Consider the following 13453-nt stretch of genomic DNA (forward strand, 5'->3'; position numbering starts at 1 on the left):
GTTGCGATCAAGGCAACACAAAGTTCTTCTTACAGGTGACATTACTAAAATGTATCGCCAAGTCCTGGTAAAAAATGATCAACGCGACTTGCAATTAATTCTTTGGCGTTCTGATCCATCTAATGAGATTGCCCCTTACAGGTTGAATACCCTTACATATGGCACTGGTCCGGCAGCTTATCTTGCTACAAGATGCCTAAAAGAGCTCTCCCTTAATTGCGCGCATTCAAATCCCAGATTAAGTAAAATAATAGCCCACGACTTTTACGTTGATGACCTCTGCACTGGAAGTAGTAGCATCGAAGAAGTAAAAGTTATAAAAGAGAAAATTGTAAACCTCTTAGCCTCGGTTGGTTTTGAACTTAGAAAATTTAATTCAAATAAGCCAGAGGTATTAAATGAGATCACTAATACTTTCAATAGCGATGTTCACTTTGGTAATTCTTCTGAGACAAAAACGTTAGGGTTATATTGGGATTCTCAAAGAGATATTCTTAAATATTCAATTAAAATTCAAAACATAAATAATAACTATACGTAACGAAAAATATTATCTTGCATTGCGCAAATATTTGATCCTCTAGGACTCATTGCTCCTATTGTCATAATTGCTAAAATAATGATTCAAAAATTATGGCAGTGCAAGATATCATGGGATGAATCTGTACCTCCAGAAATGTACCTTAAATGGCATGACTTTCAAGAGCAATTAAATGACCTAAATGATTTGACTATTACTAGAGACATTTTAATTCAAAATCCTATTCGCATAGAACTACATGGATTTTTTGATGCGAGTGAGCAGGCTTATGGCGCATGTATCTACGTCTTATCCTCTGATAATATAGGTAATACTCAAAGTATGCTTCTTTGTGCAAAGACGAGAGTTGCACCTATTAAAACAATAACAATACCACGTTTAGAGCTATGCGCTGCTCTTTTACTCGCAGAACTCACCTCTACAGTGAAAAATTCTCTTAATCTTATATTTGATCAAATCCATTTTTGGTGTGATAGCACTATCGTGTTGTCATGGATAAGATCAGAAGCACAAAACTTTAAAATTTTTGTGGCTAATAGAATTTCACAAATCCAAAATTTAACTGATATAAAATGCTGGAATTATATAAAGACTGATGAAAATCCAGGCCTCAATCATCCTTTAATATAGTTAATTCTGACTTAACAGAAGTAAAACCAAAGCGCATAACTTCTTTAGTATCTAGTAGTACTGACTTTGAATTCGTTGAAAAATTTTCATCTTTAAATAAGTTAGTAAATGTTTGGGCTTATTGCCTGCGATTTGTAAATAAATGCACAAAATCAAGTTTTGCAAAAGAAAAAAATCTAACTTCACAAGAAATAAAGGATAGTTTAATGTCACTTGTAAAATTAATTCAAAATATTGAATTTAAACAAGAAATTGCTGATTTAGTGTCAAATAAATCTGTGTCGTCCAAAAGCAAATTGTTAAAGCTTAACCCCTTCATTGACGCTGATGGGATCTTAAGAGTTGGAGGCCGACTGAAGCATTCAGATTTTCCTTATGAAAAGAAGTACCCTGCAATATTGCCATCTAAGCATAACTTAACGCGTTTAATAATTAAAAAGGAACATCTAAGATTGCTTCATGCCGGCCCTCAATCTCTATTAGCAGCATTGCGAGAAACATTTTGGCCACTCTCAGGAAGAAACTTAGTAAGAAAGGTTGTGCGATCGTGCATCAAGTGTTTCCGTTTTGATGCATCTGGCACTCAACATATAATGGGTGACTTACCCAAATCTCGCGTACTTGTTAGCAGACCTTTTCTAAATGCAGGTGTAGATTATATGGGTCCTGTTATATTAAAGGACAGAACCACTAGGAGTTATAAGCCGATAAAGGCATGGGTGTGTCTTTTTGTTTGCCTGGCCACTCGAGCTATTCATTTGGAGCTTGTTGGCGATTTGACCACTAAATCGTTTTTGGCGGCTTTAAAAAGATTTTGTGCTAGAAGAGGTATGTGCGCTAATATCTATTCCGATCACGGAACAAATTTTATTGGAGCAAAAAATGAAATTTATAAATTTTTATCTGAAAATAAGTCTGACATTTGCACGAGTCTAAGTTCTAACAATATAAACTGGCATTTCATTCCACCTAAATCTCCGCATTTTGGTGGAATATGGGAAGGTGGTGTAAAATCAACCAAATATCATATTAAAAGGGTTTTGGGTGATACACCGTTAAGCTATGAAGAGTACTCTACCTTGCTCTCTCAAATAGAATCTTGTTTGAATTCAAGACCTTTATCTCCTCTTAGCCCAGATCCTTCCGATCCCCAACCTATTACCCCTGCACACTTCCTAATAGGAGAGCGCTTAACATCATTACCAGAAGAGGACTTTACCAATGTTCCTGAGAATCGCCTTACTAAATTCAAAAGGGTGCAGCAAATGGTGCAGCATTTTTGGACCAGATGGTCAAAGGAGTACCTTTCAGAGATGCAGCAACGGACTAAATGGAAGAAGAGCTTTCCAACGCGATTAAAGCCAGGTTCACTTGTTTTGGTTAAGGAAGATGGACTTCCTCCTCTAAAATGGATGATGGGTATTGTGACAAAGGTGCATCCAGGTTCCGATGGTGTAATTCGAGCTGCAACAATCAAAACTGGGACCACTGAAATAAAACGTCCAGCAGTTAAACTGTGCATGTTTCCAGAGGAAGAGTATACGTTGAAACCTGTTGGTTTTCAAGGCTGGCGGCATGTTCAGGATTCGTATCAAGTCCCTATGACCGAGCGCGTGGCAACACCGCTAACCACAAGCAGCAAGCAGTGAATCAGCCGAGGAAAAGAGGAGTCTCTCTCTCTCAACGTGTGTCCGTGTAGCGACACGTATCTATTTATTCTGATTTAAATTATATATATTCCTTGTATTTTTACGGAATTAAATATCATACAATCAAGAAAAATTTGTGTGACTTATTCACAATACTTAACACCATCAGTCAACTAAATCAATGCCTGGAAAGAGTGGCAAATTATTCAGAAAATAACGGTTTAAAGCTCAATCCTTCTAAATCAGCTGTTATATACTTTGGTCCTAATCACAAATGGGCAGCAGAAAGTTTGGTAGTCCAGATTTCCCAGAGCATTATTCCAACAGTACACGAATCTAATAACCTCGGTGTAATAATGGATTCTGGTCTTAAATTTCGATCACAGGTGGCAAAAGTAGTGCAAAGGTCTTATATGTCATTACGCAATTTATACAAGAGCAAAAGCGTTCTTGGTACTCATCTTAAAAAGACTTTGTGTGAGTCCTTGGTACTCTCGCATACTACCTACTGTAACTTTGTATATGGACCTTCACTTGACTTAATATCAAAAAAGAGATTACAACGCATTCAAAATTCTTGTATTCGCTTTATCTATAATTTGAGAGCAAGAGATCATGTAAGATACAAGTTGCCAGAATTAAAATGGCTAAATATTCAGGACCGCGAAACTCTTCATTTTGCATGTTTTCTCTATAGAATATTAATGACGGGTATTCCTGATTATCTAAGGGTTCAGATGACGTACAGATCCTCTACACATGATCGGATTACACGCCATAATAATCTCTTAAATGTGCCAAAGCATCGAACAGCCATGTTTCAGCACAGTTTCTCGTTTTTGGCTTCCAAGTGCTATAACACTTTAATATGTAACAAATTTGAAAATCTCAGTTCATCGGGTTTTAAAACTCGACTAAAGGGCTTCTTGCTGGGTAAATATAAATAAGAATAAAACTTCTAAACTGTTTAAGAAGCATTATTATTTTTCTCGCGTATAAGTAGTAGGTATCTTTATAAGTATTTTTTCACCTGTTTTTCCCTTAAAATTAATATTGTAACATAGTAGTTTTTAATTAATGCTGAATTATACATTTGACTGTTATTATTTAGAATTTAATGTATTTAGTTAGATGTTTGCCGATATTTTATGCAATATTGTAATTATGTAATATTTGATTTTTGTATGCTCGGTTAAGCAAACAGCCATGGCTGCCCTTCGCCGAGCCTAATAAAAAGACGTTTATTATTATTATTATTATTATTATTATTATTACCATATACAGACATATATATCATGGCAGGCATCTTAAGAAATGGTTGATTCTTCGCAACATTATTTCCACGTACAAAAGGGGTGGTCCAATAGCGCCCCAATAAGAAATATAGATTCAAATATTTTTTAAACAAATTTTCAAATGGCACATTTTTAGGCTCAAAAATGCGAAACTTTGCCCTAAATTTAACCATCTTCGTAACTCGTATATTTACCGAGATCCCAATAATGAGCTAGGAATTTGTAACACGTCGTATAATATATAATATCTAATAAAAAATTACGTTTATAAATAATGGAACACAATAAAAGTTAATATTTTGCTTATATTTGTTTAGTTAAAGAAAACTGTAACATAAAAATAATGAAACGTATAAAATAATTGCATTTCCTATTTTTGAGCGCGCGACTGTGTTTCCTATTTCCGGCCCGTCCACAATTCAATACCAGCAGCATCGAGAGAATCTCGTATCTTCGTCTGTTTCACGTTATACGTTATCTGCGCCGAACTTGCCTATCTTTATCTGACAAATATTGATTGTTGAACGGGCCGCCGGAGGCTGTGCTGGAAAGACTCGAATCGACCGTAAATATATACGGGAATCGATCACTAAATATCGTAATATATTTTACAGTTTATTTTAATGCGTATATGTTGTATGTTGATTGTATTTTGTACATACTCAATTTTGGAGCTTGACCACTTCACCTAAACTATACCAGACGTTTTTTGAAATACGTTTTTTACTTTTACGAAAAGTAGCTATACTCTATTTCAGAAGTGTATAGAGCAATAAACTGGGGAATTCCGTTCTGTTTGGCTACATTTCGTGGTAGTTCAGAATTTAATTTTCACGGATTAAATGCTTTTATTTTGAAAGAGATTAAATACTAAATAAATACTTTTAATCCTTTTGTATAGGTACCTATCTTTTAACGCTTTGTAACATGCAAAAATGGGGTCAGGTAATATATACAGACTATAAATACTTTTAAATCATATTTTAAACGTTAGTAGTCACTGCTACGCTGTAGTGTAATCACAATATTATTATCCCAATATTTAAAAAATGGAGGTATTCAGTCCAACGAAAAGATGTACTAAAAATTCTCCACTATCGCTGAGTGAAAAAGTTATTATTTTAAATGTACATGATTGCATAAAACACGATTACCCTAGTTTTACTGTGCAAGAAATTGTTGAAAAATGTTCTCGAATGAGTGGAATTGGAAAGTCCACCATTTTCAAATTGTTGCGGGAAAGAAAAGTAGCAGGTCAAGTGGAATCTCCCAAGCAAAAGCCAGGACGACCTACAAAAGTCCTTGATGAAAATGCTAAATGTATAATTCGAAGAAAAGTTCACTCTTTTTATTTTAAAAAGGAAATACCCACCCTAGACAAAATTTTAATGGAGCTTGGCCGAGATGACAGTATTCCGTTGATAAGTAGAAAACTTTTATGGAAAACTTTAAAAAATATGGATTTTGCCTGGGAAAAGCATAACCGCAAAGCACTTTTACGACAATACTTGAGAAGTATCAAGCAGTACCGCAAGGAGCAAAAGAAAGTTTTTTATCTTGATGAGACGTGGATTAACGAAGGTTATATAGTCGAAAAAATGTGGCAAGACAAAAATATAACCAGTGCTCGCCAAGCTTTCATAGAAGGCCTGTCTACGGGTATTAAAGTACCTTCGGGAAAAGGAAAAAGACTTATAATCACACATATTGGAAGCGAAGAGGGATTTTTAAAAGAAGGTCTGCTAACCTTTGAGTCGACTCGCACAGGAGATTACCATGAAGACATGAACTCAGACGTTTTCGAGGACTATTTTGGTGAAATGATAAAATTTCTTCCGGCTAATTCGGTGGTGGTTATGGATAACGCAAGCTATCATTCACGGCGAATAGAGAAGACGCCAACTTCAAGTTGGAGAAAGCAAGAAATTATCGATTGGCTGACTGCAAAAGGTATTGCGTTTGAAGCAAATTTGATAAAAAAAGAACTGCTGGCAATAGCAAACTTACACAAAACTCGTTTCATGAAATACGCCGTGGAAGATATAGCCGAAAAATATAATATAACTGTACTGCGCTTACCGCCATATCATTGCGAACTAAATCCTATAGAACTGATATGGGCGCAGGTAAAAGGATTTGTAGCAAGACACAAGCACGACTTTTAAAATGAAAGATGTTAAGCTACTGTTTGATCAAGCCATTACGGAAGCGACACCAGAGAATTGGCGAAAAGCAGTCCAGCATGTAATTAAGCAAGAGGACAAAATGTGGGATCTTGACAACCTCATCGATCAGACAGTCGATCCTTTTATAATGTCAAGAGGTGATGACAGTTCGTCAGATGACGAAGAAGACTACAATCTATTTTAATTTAAAATTGTTATACACTGTTCAAAAAGTGCCAGATCCAAAAGTGACATTTTCAACTGTTTTACTCTACATATTATGTTCAATAAATTTGTGAAAAAAATATATTATTCCATTTAAACAAAAGTAACTTTCTAAAATAAAATAGCATTTAAGTACATTAATTATAAGGTAAAAAACAAGTCCCAGTTGCACGCCTTTGGCGAACCGTTTTCAATGTTTATCAGTGGGTAACAATGGGCAAAACTCATAAATTGACCCAAAACCGGGTGGCGCTACCTGCAATCAACGAAAAGAAAGAATTTTACATTGAAACTAATACCCAACTAAGGTAGTGGCATAAAATATTGGTGGATCACCAGGTACCACTTTTGCATACCTAATGAGGTTTTATTGCTCTACACACTTCTGAAATAGAGTATAAACCTAAATGTTTTTTATCCACAACGTTTCGTTTATTACGACCCATAACGAAAATTTTTAAACAACGACGAAAGTACACAATCACGAAAGTACAAAACACAATGCACTAATAAAATAAAGGAAAATAATAATTGCGAATATCACTTAGAATAAAATCAAGACTACTTAGCACTACCCGTTTATCGAATCCGTTTCGACCAATGAAAGCTGACCGGCAAATATTGCGCGTCCTAAGAAACAAGAACGGTGTTGCCAGATCTGCCTAAATATCCTATGGAGACCCAATTTTTAGCTAAAATTTTTATTATTTTTTGGGTTAGGTTTTAAAAGAAACCAAAAATGTTTACAACATATATTATATTTCGTGTGTTATGTTTTATTAGATTTAAGGAACAGGGGATGGTCAATTTTACATTGTTTTAATAAAAAATAAAAATTTTCAACATTGTTTTTTTTGATTTTCAAAATTTTAAATAGCATCCCGTCTAGATAATCCAATAAACAATCCCTACACAAAATTTGAGCTTTTTAACTTTTTTTGTCTTAGTACAGGAACTAACCCCGTTTTACGCAGGTAGACCGCCCTCTTAAGAACAACTTAAACCTAACCATAATAAATTATATATTAAAACATGGCGTTTGTTAAAAAAAACTAAAAACCCATGTCTTTTTATGTGAACTTCTGTGATTTTTCCAAGTAGAGAAACGACAACACCCTAATATAATATAATACGTTCTTAATTGCATTTATAAAATCTACCGAAATCTACCGATTTTTTACGAAGCCTTTTACCGAATTCGTTAGGGTCGAGGGTGGCAACACTGCATCACGGGATTAGTAAACATCAGACTTTCGTGTGAGCTGCGTCGTTTGGCGACAAAATGTCCTAAAATATTACGCGAAAATCCAGGCATTTTTAAAATATTTATTCTAATGCGGGTTTTACAGACATGACAATGTGTAAAACCCGCATAGAATTGTAATCTTAAGATGTTTAATGTGCTGTGTTTTGCATAATAAAAATTAAAGCGTTATTCTAATAAAAAATAAAATATCAACTCTGATAAAAATATAATAAAAAATCAGAAATAAAACTCTAATAAACAAACTTAACAACATATCATTTTTTAAATAAAAGGCTCAAATAAACCGCCTTCTTTCGCTAAACAAAAACTTAACCTATCGTAAAAGCTATTTCGCACCTCCAAAAGAGTTTCAGGTAAAATGGAATTGGCACCTTCGATAATTTTATATCGCAACTCCTCTAAATTTGTTGGCCTACTAAATTCATGCCTGTAAATGGTCTGCTTAAGGTAACCCCATAGATAAAAGCCATTTGGAGACAAATCTGGAGATCTAGGAGGCCATTTAATATCGCCAGTCCCACTAATAAGGCGATTAGGAAAAGTATTTGTTAAAAATTCTTTTATCCTAGCCACGTTATGAGCAGGACAGCCATCTTGCTGAAAATAGACCGATCCCAGGTCTACATCAGGTAGGATTTGAATGGTTTTGCAGCAACTCAAGGTACTTTTAGGCGTTTAACCGATTTTTTACGGCCAAGGATAGAAATAAAACTTACATTTTTAAATTATATATTTTAATTATGAAAAACCAATACAGAAACACATATGTGAAATAAATAAATCTGCTACTTTCTGAAATAAGTGGTGTTACGTAAACGCATCAACGGCCTTTAGTGTTAAGTGATATTGCCGAAAACAGTCAGCGTGTAAATAAATAGTGCAACGCTCACAAATATAAATTGTTTGACTTCTACATACACGACATCTTCGGGAGTCAGTCCTACTGATTACATGTCCAGAGTGATCAACCCTCACTTCACTGGGTGGTTCTAATGGAAGTGTTAAATTAGTTAAATTAAGTTCTTTGTTTTTAATAAGCGTACGGCGATGAATGATTTAAAATTCAGTTGTGACATTTTATTGTGATTCACCGTGTTGTAGAGTTTCCAGGAATTGACAAGAGTACTGTCTATTGTATTTTTAAATAGTGGCCACCACCATTTCTTACCCATCACACCGATTCTATAATTTACCACGCCATTATCATGCAAATCTACTCCTCCCATGTATTTATTATATATCTTGAAATTACAGCTGGTTGTGAGATTGACATTTCTTTTTTCGATTTTCTATTATATCTTTTAGCAGAAGTAAGAGGTTCTATATGATAATACAGGGTGTCTCACGACGAATAGACGTGATATTTTTCAGAAAATTCGTAAATTTGGCAACTTGACACAGTCAATGCGGGCTACACAACTAAAATATTTTGACAGTTGTGACGTTTCCGGTTATACCGGAAGTAGGTGTCAACTTCGTTATTTTAAACGGAACACCCTGTATATTTGTACATTTTTGGCTTCCACATCAAATTCTAGGTATATTTTATGTATAATGTCCTATACCTAAGTGTGACCGTTTTTGACATATTTTTATTTTCATGTGAAAAACTATGTTTATAAGCCCTAACATAATTACCGATTACTTCCTTTTAGTAGCCTTTATTTATTGGTTAGTTTTGATTTTATTTTAAAGGAAGGACCGCTTTAAAAGACTGTTTTAATATTTGGCTACAAAAAAGATTCAGGGAGGTCAAAAATTAGCATTAAAAATTAAAATGAAAAATCATTAAAAGTCAATTTTTTTAAACGGAAACCGCCCATTTTTATAATTTTTTCATAAAGATAATTAAAAATAAGGTTAACTTTATATAAGGTTATCTAGTCCAAAAATTGATAGTTTTCGAAATATTGGCAGTTTAAATTTGGCCTAATATTAAAAGCCCGTAGTAACACGGCTTAAGGATTGTGGATTAATTGGCCATGACGGTTGTCATAGTAACTGCTAGAAGCGGCAGTAAGACAATGCATTATAACAGAAATGTACACTTCTTAATAATTAAATTATACTTTTACGAAGAAAACTTAAATAGCAAGTCACTTATAAATTTATTCATTTTAAATTTTTAATTCTGTATCAATTTTTACAGATAAAAAAACAAACAAAATGAGACCTGGATGAACCTCCTACGACGATTTTTTGAAGGACAAATTTTAATTGAAAAAAACGTCATTTTTTTTTAAAAACTTAATATCTCGGAAAATTTTCAATATTTCGGTCTGAAAAAATTTGTGGTTTTTAAGGACACATAAAAGTATTTTTTTGCCAAGTTTGGTCAAAATCAGTGCGTTTGTCCGAAAATGAAAAATAAAAAACAAAAAAATTAAAAAACTTTTTCCTTTTTTGCTTAAAATTGGTACAATTCGCCTGGACTATTAAAAATTTCTCAAGAGTCAAGGGTCACCTTGCGTCTCAGCTGCAAAGAGTAAATATCAATCTCTCTCTCTCTCTCTCTCTCTCTCTCTCTCTCTCTCTCTCTCTCTCTCTCTCTCTCTCTCTCTCTCTCTCTCTCGCTCTCTTACTCTCTTGACTTAGATTATATCTCTCGACATAGATTATACTTTCAATATAAAATAGTTTTTAATTTGATAAATCAATTAGTACAGATAAATGTTAATTCATTAGTTATATGTAAGCTAAAAGAGTTGTGTTTACCTGTGTGCAATTCGAATAGAGTTGTCAAGTGATAATAAAAGACATTTAAGCATTATTAGAAAAAGTAGGCAAATTGTTTGCTGGTTTATGCAAATAAATTTGTAGTTCAGAAGAAGTTTGTGGTTTAATTGTTTCAACGCGCTAAACAAAACCAGTGCCTAAAAGACAGAAAACAGAAGGTTTTCTCCTTCCCAAAAAAATGATGGGTAATAATTCAAATTCCACCTTCGATAGGTACTATATTAAATAAAAATGCGTTTTTAATATTCAATTATTTTAATTATATTCAGGAGAAAATTCGTACATTTCATTATTAGTCCTTGGGAGCCAATTTGGAGATTTGAGTGGTAGATTCTACTTTATCCCTGCAGGCATAAAACAATTTTATATAAGAATTTTATCTAATATGGTCTAGACACCTTATTTAAAAAGTGTGTTTTTTATATAAGGGAGTCTTAACAAGAACGCCGAGTTTGTATTTGCCGCCATTTTCATAACGCGAATAAACTTTAAAATGAATAAACTAACGTTTAATTATTTTAAAAATTCTTGTAAAATTATACTGCCGTGTTAAGAAAAAACGCCTTAACTACATTTTTTTCAAAATTGAGATTTAAGTGCCATTAAAAAGATTAAGGTATTTTCTAACTAAATGAGAAACAAAAACACCTTATCTTGCCTTGGTTTGGGAGTAATAGCCATTTCAAAATCCACCTTAAGTGTAAATCTAACGGTTATGTTATTTAAGAATGCCATATCTACAAATATTAACGAAAAAGACCTCAACTTGTTACAATAATGCCTCAAATCAACGCTGCATTTAGAACCGTGTTAATTTAAAATGCCTTATCTTACGACGCATGCGTAATAATCGTGTATAATCTGCAGTTAAGGCGCATTTGCCTCATAGTAATCGTTTTGACTACGAACGAGTTTGACTTTATTGAATGTTTGTTAATTTATCAAAAGTTTAAAATAAAGTTGTTGTAAGTGTTGTAACTATTATTAATTTGTGACTTGTTCACCATAAGGAATCAGATAGATAAATGTTTCATGCTATTAATTTTTTGCATAAAGCATATTTTTGTTATTGTTGGAATTAACTAAAGGTGGGTTCATTTACGGCGAATTTAATTTAGCATTTAGTTTAACTTAATTTTAAAAGTTAGACCAATGGTATCTTTAATAAAGGCATTTATGCAAGTGATCTAATTTAAGAAGTAATTTAAAAGTTAACTAACTCTAACTGCTGGGCAAAAGGGAACTGCTGGTTTTAAAAGATATAAAATCAGCAGTTCCCTTGGCAGCGGCCATGTGACCAGAATATATTTATTTCATTGGAAGAAATATTAAATCAAATCAAAATAATATGTCTGCATAAACACTTAAAAATTAAATAAAATCAAGTCCTAAATTAGATTAGAGGAAAAATAATATTAAATTTCTGTATGAACCAACCTTAAAAAATACAACTGTTATATTATCTAAAATTTTTAATTAGTTAATACAGTTTCTATTTTTTTTTTCTAAAATTTGCTTTTGACCGTAATATTAAAAGATTTTAACAACTGATATCGATATTAAACTTGTAGAATGTCACGTGCCAAGAAAATCTTAGAAATTGAAAAACTGGCAGTAATTAGGGATAATGCGATTGAACCAGAATATCGCGAACATCATATTCGAATATGATTTTTGATGACAGTGATCCACCAATGCCAATTTGTAGCAATAGCAAGTCTCCTGCTAGAAATATACTTCAACAAAGAAACCTAAACACAACCATTATGCAACGATGATAACAATGTTCAGTGCCCAAAAATTATTATTCATGATAATGTCAAATTAAAAAATAGTTATGAAGAAGACACAATTGCTTGTAGCAAAAATCACCATATTTTGACTTTGAAAAATATGGTTGCGTATCCTGACAGCAGATTTAAGTTTTGATGCTAAAAAATTACCAGTTATGTCCGGAAAGACAGATGAAATGAAAAAAGATATTGAAGTATGTAATATAATAGAACAAGAATTTGAAGAATTATTTGCCGATAATGGTGGCTTAGGTGAAAATCAAATAGCTCTTATTAAACCTGCAGTGGGGGTTCATGATTTTACAGTAGTTGAAAACATCTTGTCGAACTTGCATTGTCTTATTTATTTAATGTAACACGACGTTTCGGTTGGTAAGTATCTCCAACCGTTATCAAGTGTAAACTGACAGCAAACTTTTTTTTCTTTTTATGGTAAACACAAGCACAAGAGGAAAGTCCTATGTCACTCTTGGAGTGGCGCTTGCGCGAAGATATTTGTGGGCATTTATCTTGAATGGCTGTAGGTTGTATGCGTCGGGAAATATGTGAGGTGGAAGCCCGTTCCACAAAGAAGATGTTCTCCAGATGAATGAGTCCCGATACAGCGACGTCCTTGGGGTAGGCAGGTGGACTCGATGTTGATGAGCCGCAACTGCTAGGCGCGTCCTTCTTGCCGGAACAGCCCTGGGTGGAATCAGGCCTGCCAGCTCAGAGGAGCACTTACCGTGATAATAACGGTAGAATAAACAGAGATCAGCCACCATTCTCCTGTGCTCCAGACTATCCAGACTCTTTGTCGGTTCTGGTTTGTCGATAAGATGAATAGCTCTCTTCTGTATAGAAGCCAGCAGGTTTAAACTATGCTTGGGTGCAGAGCTCCAGACATGCGAGCAATACTCGAGGGAAGGGCGTATTTGAGCCTTATAAAGAGTCAGCAGCTGTTCTGGTGTATACAGTTTTTTCGTTTTGAAAAGCACTCCGAGTTTTTTGGAAGCCGCCCTGGCGACCTCGGCAACGTGGTCATGCCAAGACAAACTGTTGGTGACCTCGACTCTTAGAAGATATAAAGATGATTTCATTGGCAATGTTTTCCCTGCCATAACCAGCTCCGGGCCACCAAGGTTAGTCTTCATCGTAAATACTGCAGCCTGC

The 13453-nt window shown here is 34.1% G+C and overlaps 2 protein-coding genes across 3 annotated transcripts in view; one reads left to right on the plus strand and one right to left on the minus strand.

Moving 5' to 3' along the window:
* Nucleotides 1–13453, plus strand: part of LOC126739042 (adenylate cyclase type 3) — a 1002544-nt gene that overhangs the window by 472826 nt on the left and 516265 nt on the right. The window lies entirely within an intron of this gene.
* The window catches only part of LOC126739060 (uncharacterized), a 65247-nt gene continuing 62538 nt past the window's right edge, over nt 10745–13453 (minus strand). For both annotated transcript variants that reach the window (XM_050444582.1, XM_050444583.1), the window contains one exon: nt 10745–10852. In XM_050444582.1, coding sequence (XP_050300539.1) covers nt 10801–10852 — 52 coding nt within the window. In that variant the 3' untranslated portion in view covers nt 10745–10800. The remainder of the gene's footprint in view (nt 10853–13453) is intronic.

Source organism: Anthonomus grandis, chromosome 8 (assembly GCF_022605725.1).
Source record: "Anthonomus grandis grandis chromosome 8, icAntGran1.3, whole genome shotgun sequence".
NCBI lineage: Eukaryota > Metazoa > Arthropoda > Insecta > Coleoptera > Curculionidae > Anthonomus > Anthonomus grandis.